At 40.8% G+C, this 24,327-nt stretch overlaps 1 protein-coding gene across 3 annotated transcripts; it reads right to left on the bottom strand.

Moving 5' to 3' along the window:
• Positions 1–804: 804 nt before the first annotated feature.
• On the bottom strand, positions 805–24,253 carry LOC136440797 (NADPH--cytochrome P450 reductase-like). 3 transcript variants are annotated; one of them, XM_066436926.1, is made up of 15 exons: positions 24,147–24,253; positions 18,027–18,223; positions 16,182–16,236; positions 15,564–15,692; positions 15,013–15,159; positions 14,429–14,553; positions 13,579–13,668; positions 12,049–12,147; positions 9,944–10,060; positions 9,097–9,215; positions 8,218–8,393; positions 7,248–7,397; positions 6,569–6,833; positions 5,881–6,109; positions 805–3,804 (listed from the first exon to the last, which is right to left on the bottom strand). In XM_066436926.1, exons 2-15 carry the CDS (start codon positions 18,212–18,214, stop codon positions 3,660–3,662), a joined length of 2,034 nt encoding a protein of 677 aa, XP_066293023.1. In that variant the 5' UTR covers positions 18,215–18,223; positions 24,147–24,253; the 3' UTR covers positions 805–3,659. The 3 variants fall into 3 exon arrangements, with proteins under 3 accessions (XP_066293023.1, XP_066293030.1, XP_066293014.1); XM_066436933.1 differs by having other exon boundaries at positions 24,142–24,253; XM_066436917.1 differs by lacking the exon at positions 24,147–24,253 and adding an exon at positions 23,432–23,560.
• Between the last annotated feature and the right edge of the window lie 74 nt (positions 24,254–24,327).

A 24,327-nucleotide genomic window follows, 5' to 3' on the forward strand; every position in this document is an offset into this window, starting at 1 on the left:
TATTCATTTGGCAAAACTGAAGACGATACATATGCCACACAGACTCATGTAAATTATGCTTCAGGAAAAGGGGCCCTGCCCTGCCGGGTAGTTCACGGGCTGTTTTTTTTGGCGCTTTTGGACGTGACCCCCTGTGGCTGCTGGGCTATTGTTGGGTCCGACCGGGACCCCGGATCATTCTATCCCGGCCTTAGAATCAACGCGGGACTCGGTGACAAATATAGACGCCGTGAGGTAATCGTGCGAGCACCGGGGGGTTCTTCATGAAGTGATTTTGGTATTTGCTGTGTGGGCTGATACTACTAGAACTCTATCTTATCTTAGCCCAAACAACTCAGCTGTTTTATCAACACGTTTATTAACCTTTAAACCACATACAAATCATCCAATAAAATACAGCCACAAGTCTTCATTCAAACCCATGGCAACTCTGACACAGTTGTTTTACCATAAAATATAATCTTCTTCCAACGGAATAAACCATGATAAATAGGAGGAATATCAGTGTATCAATGCCAGGAGGAATGTACACAAATCGTTGCTCTTTTGGGGAACTCTGATCTAAACGTTCACCAGAATGATATTTCACGGGTCTTTTCTGCATACAATTTAGCTGCATAAAAAGGAGTTAATCTCGCAGTCCTGTCCATTCCTCATGGTTTAAGGTTGTCCTATTTTGTGTGGAATAACCAACGTTTAATAATACGTTATATATCCCTAGTCCCACAAGTCAATGATACATTCATTGTACTGTGTTATGACTTTCAGTGATAGATATCCCTGGTAAAGTAGTCTAGTCACATGTTTAGACAGAAAATTAAGTTTATTTGAGATCATTATCAACTGACATTTAACTACCTACTTACAAGTTCCAAATTTGTACATGGTTGTTGCACCCATTCCATATTAGATTATTAACCAGTCCATAACAATCTGTATAATTACAATAAACAAAAGATTTCCTAAAATTCTAAATATAAGTCCTATAACAGCACAAGACAAAACGACATTAAGTCAATGTTTTACAATTATGATTGAGTGTATAAGCAATTCCATGACCATGGATAATGTTGGCATCGTAGCAATTATGTGTTGATGAGAGATGAAATTCATGTCTGAATCTCTTTTTCAACACTTTTGTCTCTGAATGCATTTTATAACTCTGCTGGTCCATTCCAAGCTACACTTACAATAAGCTGCTTCACGAATTGAACTGAGCATGCACAGTGAGATGCGTATGTGGATAATATAAGCAGCATATAGCTGATGTGTTACGCCGAAAGGTAACCATACCAGCTATATACGGATGCAGATACAGAATATGTCAAAGTTGAAGGCCTCTAACTTGCAAACAGATCTTGGTGCATGATACAGGTCCAGGTGTTTTGTTCATGTCTCAGGGGCATTCAACTTTGACCTATTACCCACAATGCACATGCACACTTCAATCTGTGAACTGGCTTTTAGTATAACTAACTACATAATTGACTCAGCATCATGTACTTCCTATTTGTTGCAGCACGGTAACAAATGGATAAATTGGTGTAAGAGGAAACAGACTTCTCATTTCCAGCTTGTCATCAACATGCAAGAGGTGCACATGAAACAATATGGTACCTTACAACAAATACTTCAGAAATGTACACAACTTGTAAATACAGCTGTCTATGCTATACACACAGTTCATGGTTTCTTGTGTATTCAAAATTTCATGAAATACTTTGTGGCAATGTGGCATTAAGTTTATTTCATGCAATTTTTAAAACATGCTGAAAAGCATTGAAACGATTCATTGGCTTAATTTGTAATAGCATTTGAAATGTCTAAAAGAACAAGACTATACATTGCAGTGGAGAGAAGGTTAAGCAACTTAAAACCATTTCACTTATCAACAATGCTTTGCTTCGCATCTATATTACCGTCTCTCTCATACTGAAGTTCCGAGGCACAAACTTAGCTTTTCACAAGACCACAACAAGAGTCTTACCACAAAAGCACTGAAGAAGAAGTTATATTCTACCCCCGGCCATACAAACACTGGTAGTCACCAGCAAGAGAGAGGGCGCATACAGAATCCTGGCCATCATGCATATACAGCAGCTAAACTCGTTAACACTTGTGCAGTTAAAACTTGTTAACACCAGGCAGTACATGTAGTAGAGTCTTACACCACCAGTGTTTTTCCTGTGTGTCATCTACAAAACTGGCATTGTTCTTCATATATTCAAACTCATATTTATACAGTGAGTGAACAGGTTCAACAGCAGAATACATCATGTGTATGTAACGTTATATATATAATATTTTATAAATGTCTTTATCCGTTGCAAATTGGGGTGTAATATGCATGATATGTGCAAGGACATTATAATGTCCTTGATATGTGGCACACACAGGACTCTGGATGGTACATTATTGAGATTTATGAAAAGGTTTGGGTACAAGGTACATCATTATATTTACAATGTTTGAAAAAAATGAGGTATGCTGTTATCAACTGTATCAAGATCACACAAAAAAAGACATTTTAATAATCACTACATACCCAGTAGTACATGTATCTCATCCGTCCTCTAACATCTAATATATTAAATGAGCCTTAGTCCTTTCACATTACAAATTGCACACACAGATACAGACTACCGAAAAACATGTCTAACCAGTGTTATATACCACTTACCAACCCTAGTACATTTCATTTTAGTCCCATTTATTTACATCTTACCTGGGTACAATCCTTGTCTGGTTTCACTCCCCTTGTAGCGTACAAGAACGAGGAATGGTACCCAGGCTAATTTACATCTGGATCATAATTGTTACAAGAGGTTATGACGATCATTTTAATAAGCATTATACCTAACTGCACATTACTGGTAACGACAAAATCTTTATCTATATTCTAGGCACAATTCACAATCACTTTTGAAAAACAGAATTGGACTATGAATCATAGACAAAACTTTGCCTTTGCTTCAGCAAAGAAAAGGAACACAGTCTTTAAATACAGTACCTAAAAGGTAGGACTATAGACAGTGTTATCTGTTTTTAAACTTAAAGTAGTCAAATGTATCAAAATAGTTCAAGCAAATCATTGATTTTCTACTGTATGTAATTCTATGAATGACATGAAAGAACAGAAGCCTCTTATGTCAACTAACAATGAATCTTGGAGTAATATCAGCTATCTAAAAACGCTTATAGACCAACCTACTTACTTTTATTACTTGAGCAATGAATACTCAAGAAGCCCATGATGTGTACTCACAAGGGAAGGACAAGGACTGTTGGCAGCGTCTGGTTTTGTTTAGGTCACTTGTGCTAGCAATCTATTTAAATTCATAAGTCTCCATCTTTCTGGCCAGATTTCTTGGCACAATTTTGCAAATTTCTCATACACACCACCATCCTTCCCTGTCCACCCAATACAAGAATTGCACGGCCTTGAATACTCTTTAAAAGTCTATTCTACCTTGGTACTGGAAACTTGGATCCTTGGTGTTTTGTTCTTGAAGTAAGTCAAACAAAGAAATGGAAGAACGTTTTCATTAAAAAACACGTAGTGGTCCTCCAATTTCTGCACAAACCAACTCAAATGATCCAATATTTAAAAATGCCTCTCCCCCGAGGCATCGCCAAAAAAAGGTGTCAGCCCTGTTGTTTTAGCTCCAGACGTCGCAGGCGTATCTGCCCTTATTCCTGAGCCCCTTGATGAAGTCCTTGGCCTGACTCTGCGTCATGCCCCCCCTCTCCTCCACAATGTCGTGGAGCACCATGTCCACGTCGTGCGCCATGTGACGAGCATCGCTGTGGACAACAGAACGGTGTGTCACTATTGCTCAACAATCATACATGGTGCAATGTATGGTATTTAATCAACAATACAGTCAAACCTGTATTAGCGGTCACCTTTGCATAGCGGCCACCTGCCCATAGTGGTCACTTTTTGTCGGTCCCTTGAATTTTTCCCATTGACATAAGCATTAAGAATTCGTCTATAGCGGTCACTGTCTAACGCGGTCGCGGCCACACGGTTTTCGGTCCCACGGGTCTGGAAACGGTCACGGCGCTTGGTCGCCACAAGATTCGGGCACCTTCTTTCAAATCTCGGTAGAAAAATATTGTCATTATCCTTTTTTCATAGCAGTGTTACCCATGAAAATGTTGTGTATGGTTTTATTTTGCTCCTGGTGTGGGTTTTGAATTTCCAAAACCACTAAGACGCCAGAAATTTGCAGACAAACAGAGCCTCTTGTGCGCGGTCCTGCAGGCCTGCACATGTTGCCGACGCTTTGTTTACTTGGGTTACTCCACTAGTAGTAGCATGGGCGAGCAGTTTATTTAAAAAAAAATGCAGACGCCTTTTATCCTCTAAAAAAGGTTATAAAGTCACCTATTCTTTGTATATCTGTTCTCTTTATTTTAAGAAATACGTTTACATTTTGTACTATTCAATGTAGAGTAAAATCATACCCCACACATTGTAGCTGCACCTACATTACAGTAGACTATCCCAATGACCCTATGACCTCACAGGCGCCATCTTGTAATTTCTCCCGTCACGGGAATCCAACCCAAACAGTCAGTTAAACAGGCTGATTTTACCGTGATAATCCGCAATTTTATGCTGATAAATGATGCCACCGCACAATTAAAAATGACACGGTTGTCTTCGGGCAGTCTTCGGTAACATTTTGGTCGCATGTGCTCCGGATTGGGGGCGAATCGATGGATCGACTTGCATGTGGAAAAATCGGGACCGACCGAAAGCAGTCATCTTGAGCCGATCGTCGTCTTGTGGAAGTGGTCGGCACACCAAGTTTGACTGTACACTGTACTTGTATGTGAATAAATGTTTCTCAGTGGGTACAGAAAACATGTGCCACTTATTGCCCGTGGTCAATCAACCGTTTCTATAGAGCGGCCACCTGTCCACAGCGGTCGATTTTGGCCAGTCCCTTGAGTGACTGCTATAGACAGGTTTGACTGTACTACAATTCTATCTACAAAATATTATTGCTAACAGTATATGGATTACAATGTAGCCATGTCGGGGTAATTCGGTATACCGGGTAGCAGTTTAACTCTAGCAACTGGATATGATTTTGGAAACGGCCATTCAGACGTTTCAAGTAGCATCAACTACTTTTCGTCAGTGGCACTGAGGAACATTTGTCGATCAGAACAGTGTGTTGTTATGAATATAAGTATTGTGTTGTAGATTTGGACTTAAAAGTTTTGCTTTGGGAATTAAATTGGACCGGACGGCAAAACAGTTGGTGAAATAAGACGGGAATCATAGGTTTTCTTGTTTCTAGTTTTGGCCCCAGATTTTCTGCTATTGCTATATCTTTGTAACATCGTTTATTTTTCCTGAAAAGCCTGTAGCTTTCATTGTTGGTGCAATTTTTCAATTTCTGGTTAATACTTCCTGGTATTAGTGATTATCCAGATAGTGCATTCTACATGCATTTTGGCTGGTTTTGCACCATCTGGGATTGTGAAAAAGTATTCTCTTCAAGATTCGTTTTATTTTTCTTTTATTACACAGATGAAATGATTACCTTTATTGCCGTGCCAGTCATTATCCCAAGAAAACTGGACTTTTCTGCACAGTGGCCTGTGAAGAACGCTCCCTAAACAAATGTGGGGTCGTGTGGCGCAGCGGTAGGGTGTTGGACCCAGAACACAACGGTCTTGGGTTCGAATCCCCTGACACCACCGAAAAAGGCACTTTACACAACTTCCCTGGTGTAAAAATATGTTATTGTTCTCTGTACATGGCACTGTTCATATAAGTTATAAAAACTTGAGTGCAGTGCTATGTCGTCATTGTCTGTCCAAAAGCAAAATGAATAGAAAAAAATAGCAACAGACACTTACCCGCACACATACACATGTGCCCCGTCGTTCAGCAGGTTCCAGACCGTCTCCGACTTCTGTTTGATCAGGTGCTGTACGTACACCTTCTGTGCCTGGTCGCGAGAGAACGCCATGTTGAGCTGCGACAGCGTCCCATCGCCCTCGTACCCCTCCAGCTCCTCCTGGTAGATGTAGTCTTCCGACTTCTTCCGGCAGCCCGAGAACAGGACGGTGTCTCCAATTGGTTTGCCTGGACAACAAAGGTAACAAATTGTTATGCAAAGGTTCTGGGTTCGAATCCCTAGCAGGCCCCAAAGGCACTTTACAACTACATGTATTTCCTTACTCGACTCTAACTTGTTAGAGATGTCCTTTGGGATGGGACATAAAGCTAAAGACTCCGTGTTAAAGGTCAGAGCTACGTCTCAAACACGTAAAAGAACCTGTGTAGAGCTAGCAAAGATAAGCACAAGGTTGAATACTCAATCTGAAAGTCTTTCCACGTGTGCTCATTAGTGTACTGGTTTCTGAGAAGCTTTCCTTGCAACTTCTTTCAAGGGAGTACATGTAAGTACAGCAAAGGGGAATTCCAGCCCAAGAACAGGCCGGTGCCTCCACTTGATTTACTTGCTATGGCCTAATCCTGATTCACAAGGTTTTCCAAAGGCTCATCAAAACATGGTTTGAGACGTGACAAAATAAGACTCACCTTCCATCTTGGCGTGATACCTCTCCTGGATGAAACCGCGGAAGGGCGCCAGCCCGGTCCCGGGGCCGATCATGATGACGGGGGTGGTGGTCTTGAATGGGAGGCGGAACGGGGACTTGCGGACGTAGATGGGGACCCGCGGGCCATCTGGACCGTTGGGGATCTTGGTGGCCAGCCAGTTGGTGGCCACGCCCTTTATCCTGCGGTCAATCTTACTGTGGTAGTCCACCAGGACGGCGGTGATGTGGATTCTCTCGGGATGCTCCTAGGAAAAGATGCAAACAATTCAATTTCTGCTCCTTGATATAAAACGAAAAAGGGCTCCAGGCTGCCGAGATGAGGGCACTATGGTTGTTCGTTCAAATCCTTGTATTGCCTGGAGGCACATAGGGCAGCATGTTTCCTTGCTGTTTCAGTAGCAGGATAGATCTTTACGGATAGACCTTCCCTTTAACATGCTCAAGGCACCTCCTCAAACACGGACACATTTCACATCCCCTTTCGAAAGACAGGTGTAACCCCAAACGAGATGTCTGCACCACAGGATTGAATTGTGGTCTCCCGGTTATCAACTAGTTGGAACCAGGAGCTCAACTGTGAGGCTGCTATCAGTTGAGCTACAGGGACATTCCAGACAACATATGAACTACCATGAAAAGATATTCCCTAATTTTTTTACCTTTGGTGAGGAGGAGATGGAGTAGTAGCGGGCGTGCAGGCGTGGCATGAGCTCGCACAGGTGATCGACGGGCGGCTTGAGGGACGGCAGGTCCTTCAGGATCTGTAGGATGTCGCGATGGCTGTCCGTCACCCACTCAGCAAACTCTTTCTGTGGGATGCAGAGGAGTAGATAGATGTATGAGGGATAGAAACCTCAAGAAGTGGTAAACTACAAAATGGTGGAACACACTAGTTCTGTACTTGAGGTTTGCACATTGAGCCTTGCCAGTTGGTTCTTTCCTAACAAATAATCTTCCCAATTATTGTAGGTTGGCACTGGGACTGAGAGTAGCCTAGAATCCATCCTATTCTAGCTCAAGTTTTCTCCTTTGATTTCTCAAAATTAATGGTTAGCCAGTATAGACGACTTTTTAAGACAGTGGTCAACTTTACCAAGCAACTCCCAACTATGGTTTGGAGAAGGCCGGGAGACCATGGTCGGCTATGTGTTACAGGGGCTTAACTCCCAACCATGGTCCGGAGAAGGTCTGGAGGCGAAGTCGGCTATGTGTGACATGGTTTGGAAATGTTCAGAGGGCCAAGGTCGGCTATGTGTGACATGGTCTGGAGAAGGTCATGAAACTATGGTCGGCTATGTGTGACATGGTCTGAAGATGTTCAGAAAGCCAAAGTTGGCTAAGTGTGACATGGTCTGCAGAAGGTCATGAAACTATGGTCAGCTACTGCAGTTCACTTTATCTTCACTGAGATGTTCAGAAAGCCAATGTCAGCTATGTGTGACATGGTCTAAAGATGTTCAGAAAGCCAAAGTCGGCTATGTGTGACATGGTCTAAAGATGTTCAGAAAGCCAAAGTCGGCTATGTGTGACATGGTCTGAAGATGTTCAGAAAGCCAAAGTCGGCTATGCGTGACATGGTCTGGAGGTGTCAGGAAAGTCAAAGTCGGCTATGTGTGACAGGAGCTTTACCTTTCCAGCCGACGAGGTGATCCTGGTGAGGAACTCCCTGTCTTTGGGGTCGGAGGCGTAATCGATGATGTCGTGCAGGACGTTGGTACGCGGTGGGTGGGCGATGTCCACGTAGTGCAGGAGAGCGGTATGGTACGTCGTCGGGCACGGGAAGGGGTGCTTCTTGGCTGCCTCATCTAAAAAGAAAATGAAATCAAAACAGACTTCTTAGTTTTGTTTACACATCATGACTCTAAAAGCAAATGCTTAAATGACAGTAAATAATCTCTTTTTTTCTGTGTATTTATTAACATGGCCTTTGAACAAAAAGATGTACACACGTGTTACAGCAAACCAATACATAAAAATTGGAAACAATCATCTGTGTCTCATGCTTTGTACTGACAATAATGATAAACTTCCACTGCCTTTCACTGCCTGTCACTTCAAGATTGCCAATAAATTTTACTACCACAGTCAATCACTGTCGTTAAGTGTCTTATCTACAAGAATATTATGTTGAATATTTACCACTTTCCCTTGTATCTATGAAGTTTGACTTGTCTCTTGTGCTCTACATGTACTTCTATTCTTTATGTGACAAAAATAAAAATTCAGAATTCTACCAGGCTCTCAAACTGTAACACCTACTAACATAATTCCACCAGGGTACATAATTCTGCCACCCTGAAAAGATACGTCCAAACAGATCTCCAACCCAACGTTCCCCAGTATAACGCACTCCTGTATTGTATATCTAAACTGTGCATACCTGGGGGGTGCTGCACTAGAGATCTCTCAAGCCCATTGTTTATCCAAGTGGGGGATTTATGTAACCTGGCGGATTAATGTTAATGACACTACGGTACTTCTCATGAGAAGAATGATATAATGGTTCACCATCCACGTTGTTGAGAGTGAAGACATCGTCCAGGTTGACCTTGAGGAGGTGAGCGATCTCTTCCACCATGGCAGGGTCGTTGGTTGGGAACACAGCCACGTGGTCACCTGCCTCGTACCTGCACATTACAACAAGTCAATCATTCAATCAGTACAGTTACAGGTGTTCTATAGGACTCTAAATGCCAGGTGCATATGCACTTTTGTGAAACCAAAATTTACAACTGCAAACTTGAAAACACTGTGAAAACTTCCTTTCCCCTTCTACCGCAATATTAAGTCCCCAGGAAAATAAATGATTCTACAGTACATTGTCACTCTTCTTCCAGTACAGCAAACACCTGTAGCACATTCTCATTCCTTCCTTGTACAGTCCAGCCGCAATTGACAGTATCTCAATGATATGAAACACCAGGAAGCCTACTGGAATGCACTAATCTAGACAAGAGATTATGCTCCCACCTCCCACGTACGTTTCTGTCCTTCTATTTCTTTTAGTGGTAATTGGGTGAGCTAACTACTCTCTTTGCATCCAGGGCCTGAATTGCAAGGAGCTAACAAATGGTGGGGCTGAGACTCAAAGGGTCTGAAGCAACTGCCATTTGGCATCTGACAATTAAAGTCAGAAAATGGAACTTGTTTGCAGTGGTTTTGAGTTCGCATTTGAAAAATAGTAGCGCTACAGTCACACAATGGAGCAGATTTTGCAGTAGTTTTAAGTTCGTGGTAAAGAGTTCACCTTGAAGACCTCGAACATAAAACCACCACAAACATTTCTGCACTTACATGTATTTGTAAGTACATAAAAACTGTAGTTTTTAGAAGTATCAAACTAGTGCTGTCTTACCTGATCCTGGATCCTGAGATGTCAAACTCGATGTGCATACACGACCGGTCTCCTCCCTTGTGCAGCTCTCGGTTCACCTTCACAGACGACATGTACGGGTTCTTGGCATCGTAAGGTCTGCAAGAGCGGTATCACTTCTTTGAGTAAACATTAGACAAGAAGACGGTCAAGACAAAGTTATTTGTGACTCAATTAAGGTACCACTTATTTAGGTTGAATCTTGCAGAAAGAGTTGAGATGCCATAGCTGTCTGTCAAGCTTTCTAAAGAACATAAATTTCCTTCAATCACTTAAATCGTTTAGGAGTCCTAGTGATGTCACACAGTCAACACAATAGCACTGTTTAGTAGAATACATTTGTAAACAGTTAAACCAAGTTTCAAAATAAAAAAGAAGTCTCCTCGAATTTTGAAAGGTCTAGGGTTTAAGTGCCGAATCATGGACATCAGCACCTGATCAAAAGGACTAAGATTTTTGTTGTGTTGGAATGCAGTTCAGCTCTTTTCTAGAGGTCTTCATCAGGCTAACTGTGCTGGCTAAAAAAATGGTTAAAGTTAGCCAAAAGGGAGAATAATTTGCCATGGGAGTTTGACCATCATAGTAAAATGTTACACTTACTGCAGCTCACTCTCCCGGCTAATTATTGACCCAATTTGTGCCTAATTTTACTATGCTTAGGAAGGCCTTGTGGAGGCTAAATTTCTATGCCACTGGTAACTTCAGAGGTGTGCTTTCCTGCTAATACAGTCAAACCTGTCTATAGCGGTCACTCAAGGGACTGGCCAAAACTGGCCGCTAAGGACAGGTGGCCGCTATGGAGAAAATGTCGATTAATTGACCACGAGTGACACATTTTTTCAGTACCCACTGAGATACATTTATTCACCGTACAGTACACATGTAAACATTGCAAAGGTAAGTCACATTTTAGAAAGTCGATTGTTGTTCTTTTACTTCTATTATGGGCTTGAAAAAAAGAATTATTGTATCTGCCAACTCCTTGCTCGGGCTTCATGTCTGTACAGACCAGCATCGCCATACTCTACTCTTGATCCTTCGCGACAGCTTCGCTGCAGGCACAGGCGTCACCAACGAGTTATAATCATATGAAACAAAGTCCTTTGCAGCAAAATGCCACCTAGTTAGTTAAGAACAAAATACATGTTGCTCAGTTGCCACTTACTGTTCGTTTTCGACCGTTTTGAAACATAAAATCGTGGCGATAGTTTTCCTTAGTCTGTTGTTGTTTCGCTTCCCGCATGTCATTATCAGCTTCTACCATTATGCTAATAGGGCACTCAGAAGAAGGTCGCTCTTTTGATGATTTTTTTCTTTTCAGAAAATTGCAATAGCCCAAATTTGACATCATATTAATGTTATTCGTATTTCTTTTGAAGCTTTTGGTAAAGTAATTATCCTCAGTGATACTTTGCAGCAAAATAAATTTAGCGCATTATACCTACGAAACAGTGGTGTCTTCCGTTGACCTTTTTGCTGCTGACTATCAGCGCCATTTTGAAAATTGCGCGAAACACGTTTTGACTTTGAGCACCGGGGAAAACGGATATTGGGCCGGCATTCAAACATTTCCCGAACTTACCTCATCAGCTACATGTGCGAGTTGTATTTTCCAAAAAGCTGCCGTAATATTTGTCGACTCGAAATGCACAGAAATGGTCAATTTTGCTACGATGTACAAACGCAAGCCATGTGAAGAAAATTATACTGACTTCGCGTCAAACCATGGATTTTCTAACAAAGATAAAAAATTCTGGATTTCTTTATTATCATCCTATCCTGTTGAGTCCACATAAATTTGATAACTGCGTGAAAAAATGAAGATTTTGAACCCGGCGTGCGGTGGCGATGCGGCTTCTACCAGCGCGCCGTGACCCTTACCGACAGTGTTACTGTACTCGCGGGACTGAAAATCGTCTGGCCGCGACCGCGTTGGACAGGTGGCCGCTATAGCCTAATTCTTAATGCTTATGTCAATGGGAAAAATCCAAGGGACCGACAAAAAGTGACCACTATGGGCAGGTGGCCGCTATGCAAAGGTGACCGCTAATACAGGTTTGACTGTACAAGTGTTAAGATCGACTCACGGTTTCTGCTCTGTGAGTGACTTCAGCCTGGTGGGTTCTCCCGTGAAGATCTCATTCTGGTTGATGTCCTCGTGTGTCTCCAGTGTGTACTGTCTCATCCTGCACACCACAGACAGGAAAAACACTGTTACACTCAGAGTTACAATCCTAACTCCCATCTCTAGGATTTTCAGCTTCTTTTCATTCTACTCATACATCGATGTCCAAACATTCACAGGATGCTGTTGTCCCTACTTGCTTCCTGTCCCAGATCCTATCAAATTCATCTCTGAAGTTAAAAAGTTCAATCACACCCAATTTTGACAGGACTTCGAGTTTTTCTGTATCTAAGTGACGGCAGTAGCCAGTCGCAAATGTCTCATTCTTCAGTTACCAAAAATAGAGTTGTTTACCAAGAATCCTGTAGTTTGCACACCACAGACAGTAAAACAGCTCCAACACTCAGAATTACAATCTTTGCACCCATCTTCAGCTGCTTCCCTGTCTATTTTCCCTACTCTTTCTTGTAAACATTAACAGGATGACACTGTTGTCCCTCCTTGCTCCTTGTCCTATCAAATTTACCCCTAAAGTTAGAAGTTCAAAACAAATCACGGACAAAACTTTGACTCCACTTTGAGTGGTCCTGTGTCTCACAAGACATCAATAGTCAGCTGTTAACCTTTAGCATGCTAAGATAGCCATTTGGCACCAAATCTGGGTTGGTTATGGGGTTAAGGCAGCAGGGAGAAGGTTAATTAATGTACCATTCTTCAGTTACCACAAATAGAGTTGTGTTTACCGAGAATCCTTTAGTTTGATGAATGCATTCAGTCTGAAAGAAAATCTCATTGGACAAGGATGTACACATGGAAAGCTGTTGCTAGGTTACCGTCCACAAATACATGGACACCCTGTGGGCAGCTTTGCCATGCAAATGTCACATAGGCTTCCTGATTTCAATAACAATCTAAGGACCTCTTGGCAAATCAATTGGACTTCAATACAATGTCCTTGGTAAACACAATTGTTGACCTTGAGTTTTTTTAGATTGGTGGATCATACTACTAGCGGCTTAACATATCTTATTGGTCCAAAGGGATTTTCCGTGTGCGGTACAAAATAACATATTTTCACCATAATAAATACCTGCTACAATCACTAATCATCTTATTTTCTTGGATAAATCAGTAACTATGGTCTTTCTTAGGACAATCGAAAGAATGCAGCAATTAGCTTGACCATTAAACTGAGATTTCTAAATAATCTTCCCAGCTTGGATCCATTTTTAGTGATCTCTTTACACACATGGGCTTTCTGTAAATCTTGAAATATATATGTATTCACGGTCTCATCTTTGCATTTTTCATGACACAGGGAATTTTTTTTTTCTGCTACAGTATTGTTTCACTGCCAACTTAAAACATCACATAAACCTCATTTCCCCTCTTACAGCAAAATTAAATTCCCGCGAAAATAAGTGAATTCATAATTTTTGAAACTGGAAATCTTAGTCAAGGCAAATGGTTATCAAGGCAAGACAAGACTTACACTCCCTCTTCTCCCACTGATTCGATGCCGAAGTGTTCACACACCGCCGGCCACAAGGTCTCTCGCCAGGTCACAAAGTCCTCCTCAATACTGTGGAGAAAAATACACTATTATTGTTGTTGTTCATCTAGTGATGTCTAGTGGCACATACAAATGTAGGTCAGCAAGTTTCCTTGCTGTTTCTGTCGCAGGGCATATTTTTACAGAGGGGGGTTGCTAGCCCTTCCCCTTTAACATGCTCATACAAAAAGTCAAGTCGATAGATTCATGTGCGGAATACTTTAATAGACATAGGTTTAGTTTACGTTATAAAAGGGTAAAACATATTCAAACATAAGAAATCACTCAAAGTAATAAGAACTCTCACTTACTCACTGCATAATAAATTATGAGGATTTCTGGTTTATATTTAGTACTTGGCTTATCATCTTAACTTACTTCAACATAATCATGAGAGCTTCTAAACACTATTGTTAAGCCCTTGTCACACAGAGCCTCCCAACCTTCTCTAGACAATGGTTAGGAGTTAGTTGTGAGTAAGATCATCTGCGGTTGGGAGTTGGTTGGTGAAGTTGCCTACAACTCTATAAACATCGTCTGCACTTGCCGACTATGAATTTTGACAAATCAAAGTCATGTTCTGCTTGGATACAACCAGATGACAAATAGGATGGATTCCAGGCTACTCCCAACCCAGCGCCGACCTTAGTTGGGGATTGGCCAGGAGCAAAGTCGTGAAAGGCCATGAATGTGTGACAGGGGCTTAGAGATAACATGTAGACCAAAAACATGATATCTAATAGGTATGTTGCTAATGTCCCTAAAGATGTACATAAAAAAAAAGACTAACTTTGCATCATCGTCCCCCATGCCAGCTTTACAGAGTCTGACAGCACCCAGCTCTTCCAGCCTTTTGTCCACAAAAATTCCCATGGCGTTGAAGTGTTCGTATGTCTTGTTTCCCAATCCAAACACCTAGAAACCAATGTACATTTGTATTAACACATGAGTTAGGCAGCAGGGAGGAGGTTTAACAACATACAGCCATGCCATAATTTGCATTTGCATTTTGACTGAAGAACAGAAAGAAATTTGAGGGATCTTACACAGAAGTTTCAAATGTTGACACACTTTTGGGATTGGAAATCTTGAAATTTAGACTAAAGCAGTCAAAACGGAGTGAAATATTCCAAATTTTAGCAGTGTTTTTTTTATATTGAATGGCACATACATGTAGTCAGAAAGAGAAAAGTCATAACTAGAATATGTGTATCTTAATTAAAATCCAGACATGCCCTTAAATCTATCAAAATCACATGTATTTTCTTGATTTTAAAAACACATCTGGATGATGAACTTTGTACATGTAAAGAGGAACAATAATGATAATGATGATGATGATGATGAAAAACACAACAATAGTGATGGACTTACAGCATATCTGAGCCCGCTGAGATCATGGTCTTCCTGTAGCCAATCAAAGAACTCCTGTGCGTTGTCTGTCGGGTCACCCTCACCGTATGTCGCCAGACAGAAGAGAGCAAAGGAGTTTTCTACCTCGCCCATCCTGGTCAGCTCCTCCTGTGGAAGGGAACATGTAAACAAGGATGTAAACTGAAATTTACTGACTGTAGATTGAGTTTGACTAATTTTGCAATAACCAAGTTGTTGACTGTTCACCTTGTAATGCCTAGTGGCACATTGGTCAGCAAGTTTCCTTGCTGTTTCACTAGCAGGGTACAGTTTTACAGGGAGTGGTTGCTAGCCCTTCCCCTTTTAACGACTCAAGGCACCTCCTCAACTTGGCACCCCCATTTTATGTCCCTTACAAAAGACAGCTGCAGCCCCAACCAAGATGCCCTGACCCAGGAGTGAACCAACCAGGGTCTACGAGTTACCAACTAATTGGAACCAGGAGCTCAACTGTGAGGCTGCTACCAGTTGAGCTACAGGGACATACCAACATGTACAAACAAAATGCATACCATTTCACACTCCTCGGGGTCCACAGGAAAGCCCTTTATCCCGTAGCGTATACAGTCCCGCGCCAGTCTGCCGGCAAACTCCTCAGCAGTGCCAGTCTGTGAGCCGTAAAACACTGCTACACTCTTCTTCTGCAAAAACAAACACATCTTTATTTGTAAACAAAAGAGCCTGACGAAAAATGTGCACCACAAAATATCACCTATATAATTGTATACATGGATACAAAGTTCTTTGTACACAACGAGAGGGATACTAATAATACCTAGTCGACATTTTGGTGACAGTCTGTCAGACCAAAACGTTAGCTTTAAGTATTAAGTCTTTGGTTGTGTACGAAAAACTTTGGTATCCATTGATTTACCAACCTGATAAAACTGTTCATGGATTATAAAACATACACATGTATGGGAATACATGCATATTTCTTTGATGTTGATTTTGTTTAGGACAACTAGTATCAATATAATTTTTTGTTTTGTTTTGTTTTCTATGAATTGTGATGTGTTGAGTTGAGTTGTGCTTGAGTAAAAGCGATTAAAATTACCGAATCTAAAAACTGGGTAAACAAATGTTTTACCAATAGAGAAAAGTACTGGCAAAAGAAAGCCATCACTAACCGTTTTCTTCATGCGGTTGATAAAGCTTGGATCTCTGCTTGCGGTTGACAGTGGCCTGAAAATAACAACCGGAAAATGTTCTTGTTTCTCTAGCATCAAAAACATTAGTATTTTTACCCTCTCTTAATGTATGTCCCACTTCATTTCATGGCTTTTAAGAATAGTAAGTAATCAATCAATCAATCAATCAAGTCCAGTGATATTCATCAATCACCTAACTCATTTTTCTTCAACGGGTCTTGTGAAACCAACAAAAGGTGTTGGGCAAGTAAAAAAAGAGGGATTCAAAATATATAATTATACAATGTATGTATGTTCTCAAACTGTCGAAGTACGAAAACAGCAGTCTCAACCTTGGCCTGACCTTGACTTTGAAATGCTCAATGAATCAGGAGGAACCATAGGTGCTGTATTGTGGCACTGTGGTCCCATAAACGGACATTTCACTGGAGTCTTTGTGGTTTTATGACATGCTAGTACATGTGTATGTGCTTCCAATGAATTGCTACAGAATTGTTTCAACCGCAAACTTCAAACATGGCGAAAACCTCCATTCCCCTTCTACCGCAGAAATTACGGTAAGTCCCTGCAAATATAAATGAATTTACAGTGTGACATGACCCCAGACATGCAAGCAACCTGGAGGTTGGAGTTGGCGACCACAGGTCAATGGCCTACTGGACAGAAACTGTTTCTTGGCCTCTGTTGCATCGAAATGTAATGGTATTGTGATTATGGGAATTGTATCAAGATTGTATGTTGAAACCCTTTTTGTAATAAGAACGGAATTCGGATTATGTTGTAACATAATCCGCGAGCTTCTTACGGAATAAAATCATCATCATTGTGTCAATACTTTGGAACACTGCAAGATCTGCCTGAAATCTGTATAAATGGGGGCCTGCGACAACGCTCCACACTACATTTGGGAGGGTAGCAGCTACGTATTAGAATTATGTTAAATTCAGACCATTACAAAGAATGCGCTGAATATACCAACTACTGACAACTGAAATTTGAGTGGTCCTGTTATCTACAAATTAAATTTAAAAAATAAAATGGAATCAAAATGGCCGACCAATAGTTTGAGGTTCTTGATATTTCATGAGGAATTTTGGATCAGTATAGGCATCAGTCATGCCGCAGATGCCTTACTTCAATGTGAAATACATGTAATATCTTGATAGTATCTTTGCACTGAGGGATAAACCAGGATGTTTGTGTGAAAATGTTGACCTAAATTTTTCTCAGGTCAACTATCTTTTTTCTTCCTTTTACTATCTGCCATTTCTTTTCAACCATCTTGCATCCTTTTTTCTATAACTTTCCGTGTGAACATTCAATAACACCCTCCCCACTACCTCCTGGTATGTCCACAAGTGTAGTTGCCAAGCAGAGGTTGGATGGGAAGATTGTGACTTTCTTCAAGTTTGCCCCTCATGGATAGAACGGCTGTCCAAAAATTGGGCAGATGAAGCCTTGTTCATTCAGAACCTTGTACTAGTAGTGCTGTGCCTGATGCACATAGGTCGGGCAAGTTTTCTCGCTGTTTCAGTAGCAGAGTATATTTTTACAGGGAGGGGTTCCTAGCCCTTCCCATTTAACATCCTCGAAGCACCTTCTCATACCTGGGACCCGTTTTATACAGTTTCCAACAGACGGCAGTACATGAAGCCTCAACCAAGATGTCCTGTCCCAGGATTGAGAGTACTGTAAATTATTTAATTTTCCCTACTCAGTAGATAAATGTGTTTTGAAGTGAATGTTTTTGCATGGCGTAACAAAATGTTGCATTGGAAAGTTCATCTGGTGGCCCCGACCCTGAAAGTGTACGAATGTACTTACACAACTGTGAGTGGCTTGACAAGTTGTTGAGGCGTGGCTGCCTTCCTGTCCCTGAAGAACCACCAGTAGATGGTCAGGCCCAGGATCATGCACACCAGGAAAATGTCCGTCATGCCCAGGAACGGCTCTTCTTCAGCTGCCGCGGGCAACGGCACGGACTGAGTCTCGTCGAGGTCCATGTCTGTCATGATAGCCTTCTGAAACAGAACATATCAAGATTTTATCAGCACAATTATTCAAATTCAATTCAAATCAAAGCCTATTTCATACCTTTGGCTATATAATTCATAGTACAACTAGAGTTCCACGAACACATTATCTTCGCCAAATAATCAAGGCTTATTAAGGAGAGTGATTAATATTTACATGCTTATCACCCCCATCAAATTTGATCATACACCATACCGTTTGAAAGTTACGATTTGGGGAGAATGAGGCCAGTCTAGATAGGGATAAAAATCATTTGGTGGTACAGGACTAGTATATGTGTATAGTGTTCTGATATATGTTACAACTGGTCATCAAAAATATTGAATGATTAGATGGTACAGTCAGCATATATGAATAAAATAAATCTTTACTCCATATCATACACATTTTGCAAAACATACATGTGACTTGTTCATACGGTGCTAGGTAATTCCTAGCAGTGGTGCAGTTTTGGTGCAGTGTACCCTCTTAGCAGAGGAGTGCTGGTTTTTGACATGTTTTTAGGTGCTTTTGTCAGGCTTTCTATTTTGTCCCCTTTCCGTTATGTCTCCAACCATGTGTTGGACACAAATGGCTAAACTGAACACGTTAAAAACCAACCGGACCCACACATCTGCTTGGAGTGTAGTGAGACTGTCCCAACTGTTTATTTATGTGCCCAGTTCGTTTATTTATACTTCTAGGCAAGGCCCTCTGTTGACCTGTTAGCGGCAAAACACTGTCACACGGCCCATTGTGAAATGTACTTGGATTTACAAACTATCCTTACTAATTATGCAGATTAGCTCATGTTTTCTATAATTATACATCGATTGTGTAAAGCACCATCTGAGCTCTCTACATACCAAACTTCACGACGATCTGTCGACCCCTTCTAAAGTTATTCATGTCCGAAGGTCAAAACAAAAACACTCACTGCAGTTCTAAACAAGCCGCTAGGGGGCCCAAACTTACAGAACTTACTTCTTGTGGCGTGAACTATCTACCATACAAATATCATGACCATAGCACTTTCAGAAAATATGCTACTAAATTTTGAAGCTCCACTGCAGTACCTTAGGTACTCGCTAGAAGGCCCATTATCGAACTTGACCTTCCTTTCCGTAAACCCTACCCATCCACTCATTATCATACAGATCCATCAACAGCTTCTTGAGTTATGTTGTCCACAAGAATTACACATCCACACAAAGCCCGCTGCAGTACCGACGGAAAATGCCAGGAGAACCATTTTTGAACTTGATCTCTGTTTCCACAACATCTACACACCTGCAAAAAATCATGAAGATCCATCAACGTTTCCGTCACTTTTTTCGCCTACATACAAACGCACAAAAATTAAAAGTCTGCTGCAGTACTGTTGAAAAACGCAAGGTAAACCATTTTTGAACTTGACCTTCCTTTGCACGACCACTACACACCTACAAAAATTATAAAGATTCATCAAAGGTTCCTTGAGTTATGCTCTTGACATACATACAGACCCACCAAACAGCTGGCTCAACCGAAAACATAATCTACCCCGAGTACTATAGTACTCGGCGAAGATAAAAATGTATATGCCTGCTTTCTGACAAAGCCGAGTTCATACAGAAGTGGGGTCATCGATAATAAGTTTTAAAAATTCTCTCTATATATATGTGTAATCGACACTACAGTAAACAAATACATAAATGCATTATATACAGTCATGTATTTGAATACGTTTTATATCTACACAATCATGTATTTTTTATCTGAACAGAAATGTTGCAAAACCAAAAGACAATACCTATCATTTGGTTTCAAGGTGTACAATTTCAGAATTTTTGTGGCTGCTGTCTGTGCACTCAATCTATTTCTCTTCTTACCATAGGAATACACAGGACATGTGCAACAGAACAAAATAACCTGATCTAAGTTTAAACTGAACTCAAGATACATGTATTTCTGTGCCAACAAATATATGCATCATACACAGAAAGTCAAGTATCACAGAACATACAAAGTAACATATTACATAATATCACACACCTCATACCTGAAAATGAACCAAAACCCGACAACAGCCTAGACTTCTCAAACTGTAGGACAAGATCTCTTGAAACTTTTGGACCGAAACAGCCGCAAAAACAAACATACCACCAGGACAGGCTGCTTTCAAGGACACCAGACGATAAAATGGATAAACTCCAAATTCCAGTCATCAAAATCTAATCTCTTTCTCACAGAATTGGCGCAAATTTCCTCGACTATCATGGCTTAGTAATTGTGGGGTTAGGTCTCACAGTCCAAAGTTGGATGGCAGGATTTTTACCCCATTTTGATTAGTTTTGTGTTGTAAATGACAGTTCAATTTTGATTCAGAATAGTTTTTGTGCTGTTGACTGTTACGGTATTACCAATGTTAGTGTTATTATTACCATAATGATATCAAACTCATGTAGGTACATGTGACTTTAAGGGACATCTAACATCTCTATTACACTCATTTTAAGTTAGCCACATGAACAAACATATCTATATTATTAGCAATACAGTAAGTCAACATCTTCATAGTTTAAACTTCTATATCACAAATAAGCTCAAGGTCTTTGTCACACCATTTCGTCCAAAGAGGCTGAAGTCCTATGATATTGCCCGATAATCCAAAGGTTAAAATGAAAATATGACCTTGACAAACTAGGAGGCTAGTGTAACCTTGTAGTGTACAGAGCCTGGAAGACTGCCAACTCACATCTGTCCTTGACCTTGGCCTATTGAATGTCATTCATGTCCAAAGGGCAAAAATTGCACTGAAAAAAAGTAGATTGCAACCACAAACTGCAACAGATCTCCCGGACTTTTGCTAAACATGTTGGGTTTGCCTGTGGTTATCAGAGTACTTGATCACTGTCACTCTATGCCAGGCAAGCTTGATTGACAAGCCAGGAAAAAGGATGAATATCAATGAAGGAGCGACCTAGTTAGACATTCAAACACAGAATGTACACTGAATCCCACCAAGAATAGCAGCTTTGCCTTACATAAGGTACTGGTAACCTGTGAACAAATCTTCAAGAAAGAAATTAAACATTGTTATTGTACCATCAAAGAAAAGTATATGAACCTGTCTATTGAAAAATATAGATATATAATTGCCGTTCTTTGAAAATAACACAACAACTTCAGTAGAATTCACATTTTCCTTGTCTTTCTGGTCGAATTTGGTCGAAGCATGATACATGCAAGATCACCCCTTCTCTTGCTGATAAGCTGTTTTAGTGTTCTTTTTCCTGTACTAGTACTAGTAGAGGTTTGACTTGAGCATGGGGCTGCCGGCTTTTTATTTATCTACTTGCATTTGACAAATTTCCCAAATGACAAATGCAATCCCTTCCAACATGTCCGAGCTGGGGCCAACCCTGGGATGGAACCCCTGCCCACAGAATTTGATCCATATAACAAAACAGTTGCTAGTGAGTGACTATGGTACCAAATGGTCACCTACAAGTTGTTAGATATGACTGTAACAGAACATATACCATAGAGTTTAGTTACCTCCTTTTACAATATAAGACAATAATCTTACACGTCAATGAGTGTCTTTTCTCAAGGAAAACATGCTGGTCCAAGGGTATCTTTAAGGCCTCTTAACCTTGATTTGGTAGCAATCATATCCTCACTCACAAGCTCACTCATCGGTTTATCGTCTGTTGTTCACTGTGGTGCGGGGGTTACAAGTAAACTTGCATGCACGAATATGCAGGGGAGTGGGGGGTGGTAGAGTGGCTAGTGAAAGTATTCAAGAGCACAGTTTCATTGAAGAAGATGGAGGGGTAGCCTTCAATGTGAATACTGGTTGTCAAATTAATCGTCTTGCCTCTGAATTCAACAACGATTTCCCAAAAGAATGATGTTCATGTTTGTGCCATGTAAATCCTTCTCATACTCAGAGGCCAGAGGGTTAGCTTCCTTCGCAGACTTTTTGAAGTGATGGCGTTTAAGTTTTGGGGGGAGCGCTGATAAACAATTTTTTACACGGGCCAAGGTTCTCTAATGCCGACTTAGGGACTTTCGTCACAGAGGGAGTTATGTCGCGGACGCTGAGGGAGGATTGCCTCTCCAACTGCGAACCAGCTTTTTAGTGAATGCCCACAAACGCAAACTCTGGCACGTCCGCGCTGCATGAATCCGCTTCAAGAAGTCTGCGAAGGAGGCTAGAGAGGGTAAACTACTGTATGTTAACAGTTTTAGAGTTAGTCTCTGAACACTGCTAGGAAATGCTAGGAAATACAAAATCCCAACACAGTTATAATGTTTGGATTTCAACATCAATGGCGTCTAAAAATAGACTGAAGACAGACTTGAAAAAAAATTAGGTTAACCTTTGGCAACCCCTAGACTGGACTTTTCACCAACATGACCATATATGGTATATTCGGATCGATGTGACGAAATCGAAAGGTGTGGTCTAAGGTCAACATCTGGTACACAATGTTGACAGAGTTACGTACATGTAGGACTTGCTTGCACTTGTACGATTTACACATGAGAATACGTAAATTAGCTAAAGTATCAATCATTCGCAGGCATCAGTGTCTAAAGTATGATAAAGAATAATTTTCCATTATCAGAAAAACTAAAAAACACATTGACTGAATTCCGAACTCTCGGTAACAATGCCTATATAAGGAAGTTATAAAACTGGTGGCACATGTGATGAGTTGAGTGGAGGTTCCAATATCCAAGGGGGATTTTACAAGGAGGCCCAAATGTTCATCCACATTACTCATTAGTTATGACAGCTGTTGAATAGAATCAGTATAACAAGATGACTCATCATCATCAGCTCCTTTTCATCCTGCCAGACGATCAGTTCAGCGTCGGTGGACTCGTCCAAACAAGATGACTACCAGAACGATATCAAGCATATAACATCTTGGCAAAGGTAATCGCTAACAACTTACATTAGCAGCTTGCAAAAACTTGATATCAAGCAACACTAATATTAAATGCAGAAATGTTTGCGGTGGTTTTAAGTTCACGATTTTCGTGGTGAACTTTCAGCGTTAACTTAAAACCACCGTGAAACTTTTTGCCCACCTATGACAGTAGCGCTACTATTGTTTCATGCGCAAACTTAAAATCACCGCAAACACTCCATTTTCTCCAAAACGTGAAATAAAAACCACACAAACTTAAATGCATTTACAGTAACGTGTTACCCTACTCACATTGAGACAAGATATGGCCCCCTTCAGAAGCGTAAAGTTGCTGCAGTTCATATCAGACTGGTACAGATAGGTTCTCAAGTTTTAAACTGTCTTGAAGTTTCCTTGCGCCACCCCCTTTATACTGTATGGCTTACGTGTTCCCTATACCGGCCAATGACTCACCTATTGTGTAAACTATGCCATGTGTTGCATGGACATTTAGATGGGGGTCAAGGACCTCAAAATGTACTCGTTTGACTCCCCAAAAGAAGTAGTTTGTGACTCATCTAAATGTCAAATTTTGACGTTCTGGCAAAATCTGGTTTAATAAATATAACGGCCGGATACAAAATCATGATGTCAGAAATGAAGTTATGAAACGTCCTCAGTAAAGGAAGGAAATCCAAAGATGATAGTTTTGGCCCATAATTTGTTAGTAATAGTGGGGTATGGTTTTCAAAACTAGTTTGGGGGAAAAGGTTTTTCATTGGTCATCTTATAGTGTAGTCATACGTTTCGTGGTCACCGAATAAAAGTGAAAACAGAAACGTACGAGAAAGAGCCCAAGCTCACACATAATTTTGCATAATTTTGCATCTGCTTGGACATCTGCTTGGTCAGCTAGGGGCGTTATGTAAATGTTAAAACGGTGCGAAAATATCATTCAAGACATAGATATGAGGCACCAGTATAAGAAAGTATTATAGAGGAATAGAATAGCAGTGTCGTGCCTTACCTGCTGTCCAGTTTCTTCAAGAAAATGTAGATTTCTTGTTACACAATCTGGGGCTGATACGCGGAGGTGGTCGTGGCTGTACGCCTGCGTGTCCACCAGGACGTTCACCTTTAGCCTGATATTAAATCACAAAAAGCAGTTTGGGGGGAGGGGACAATATTTAAAACTTTTATATCCATGT

This window comes from Branchiostoma lanceolatum, chromosome 1 (genome assembly GCF_035083965.1).
Source record: "Branchiostoma lanceolatum isolate klBraLanc5 chromosome 1, klBraLanc5.hap2, whole genome shotgun sequence".
NCBI lineage: Eukaryota > Metazoa > Chordata > Leptocardii > Amphioxiformes > Branchiostomatidae > Branchiostoma > Branchiostoma lanceolatum.

Excerpts from the sequence above, each read along its gene's own strand:
- LOC136440797 (XM_066436917.1), bottom strand. The coding sequence starts at position 23,482 with ATGAACTGCAGCAACTTTACGCTTCTGAAGGGGGCCATATCTTGTCTC. Across the intron at positions 14,554-15,012 it reads TCAGCGGGCTCAGATATGCT|GTGTTTGGATTGGGAAACAA; the intron begins GTAAGTCCATCA and ends ATTGGTTTCTAG. Across the intron at positions 6,110-6,568 it reads GTATCACGCCAAGATGGAAG|GCAAACCAATTGGAGACACC; the intron begins GTGAGTCTTATT and ends TTTGTTGTCCAG.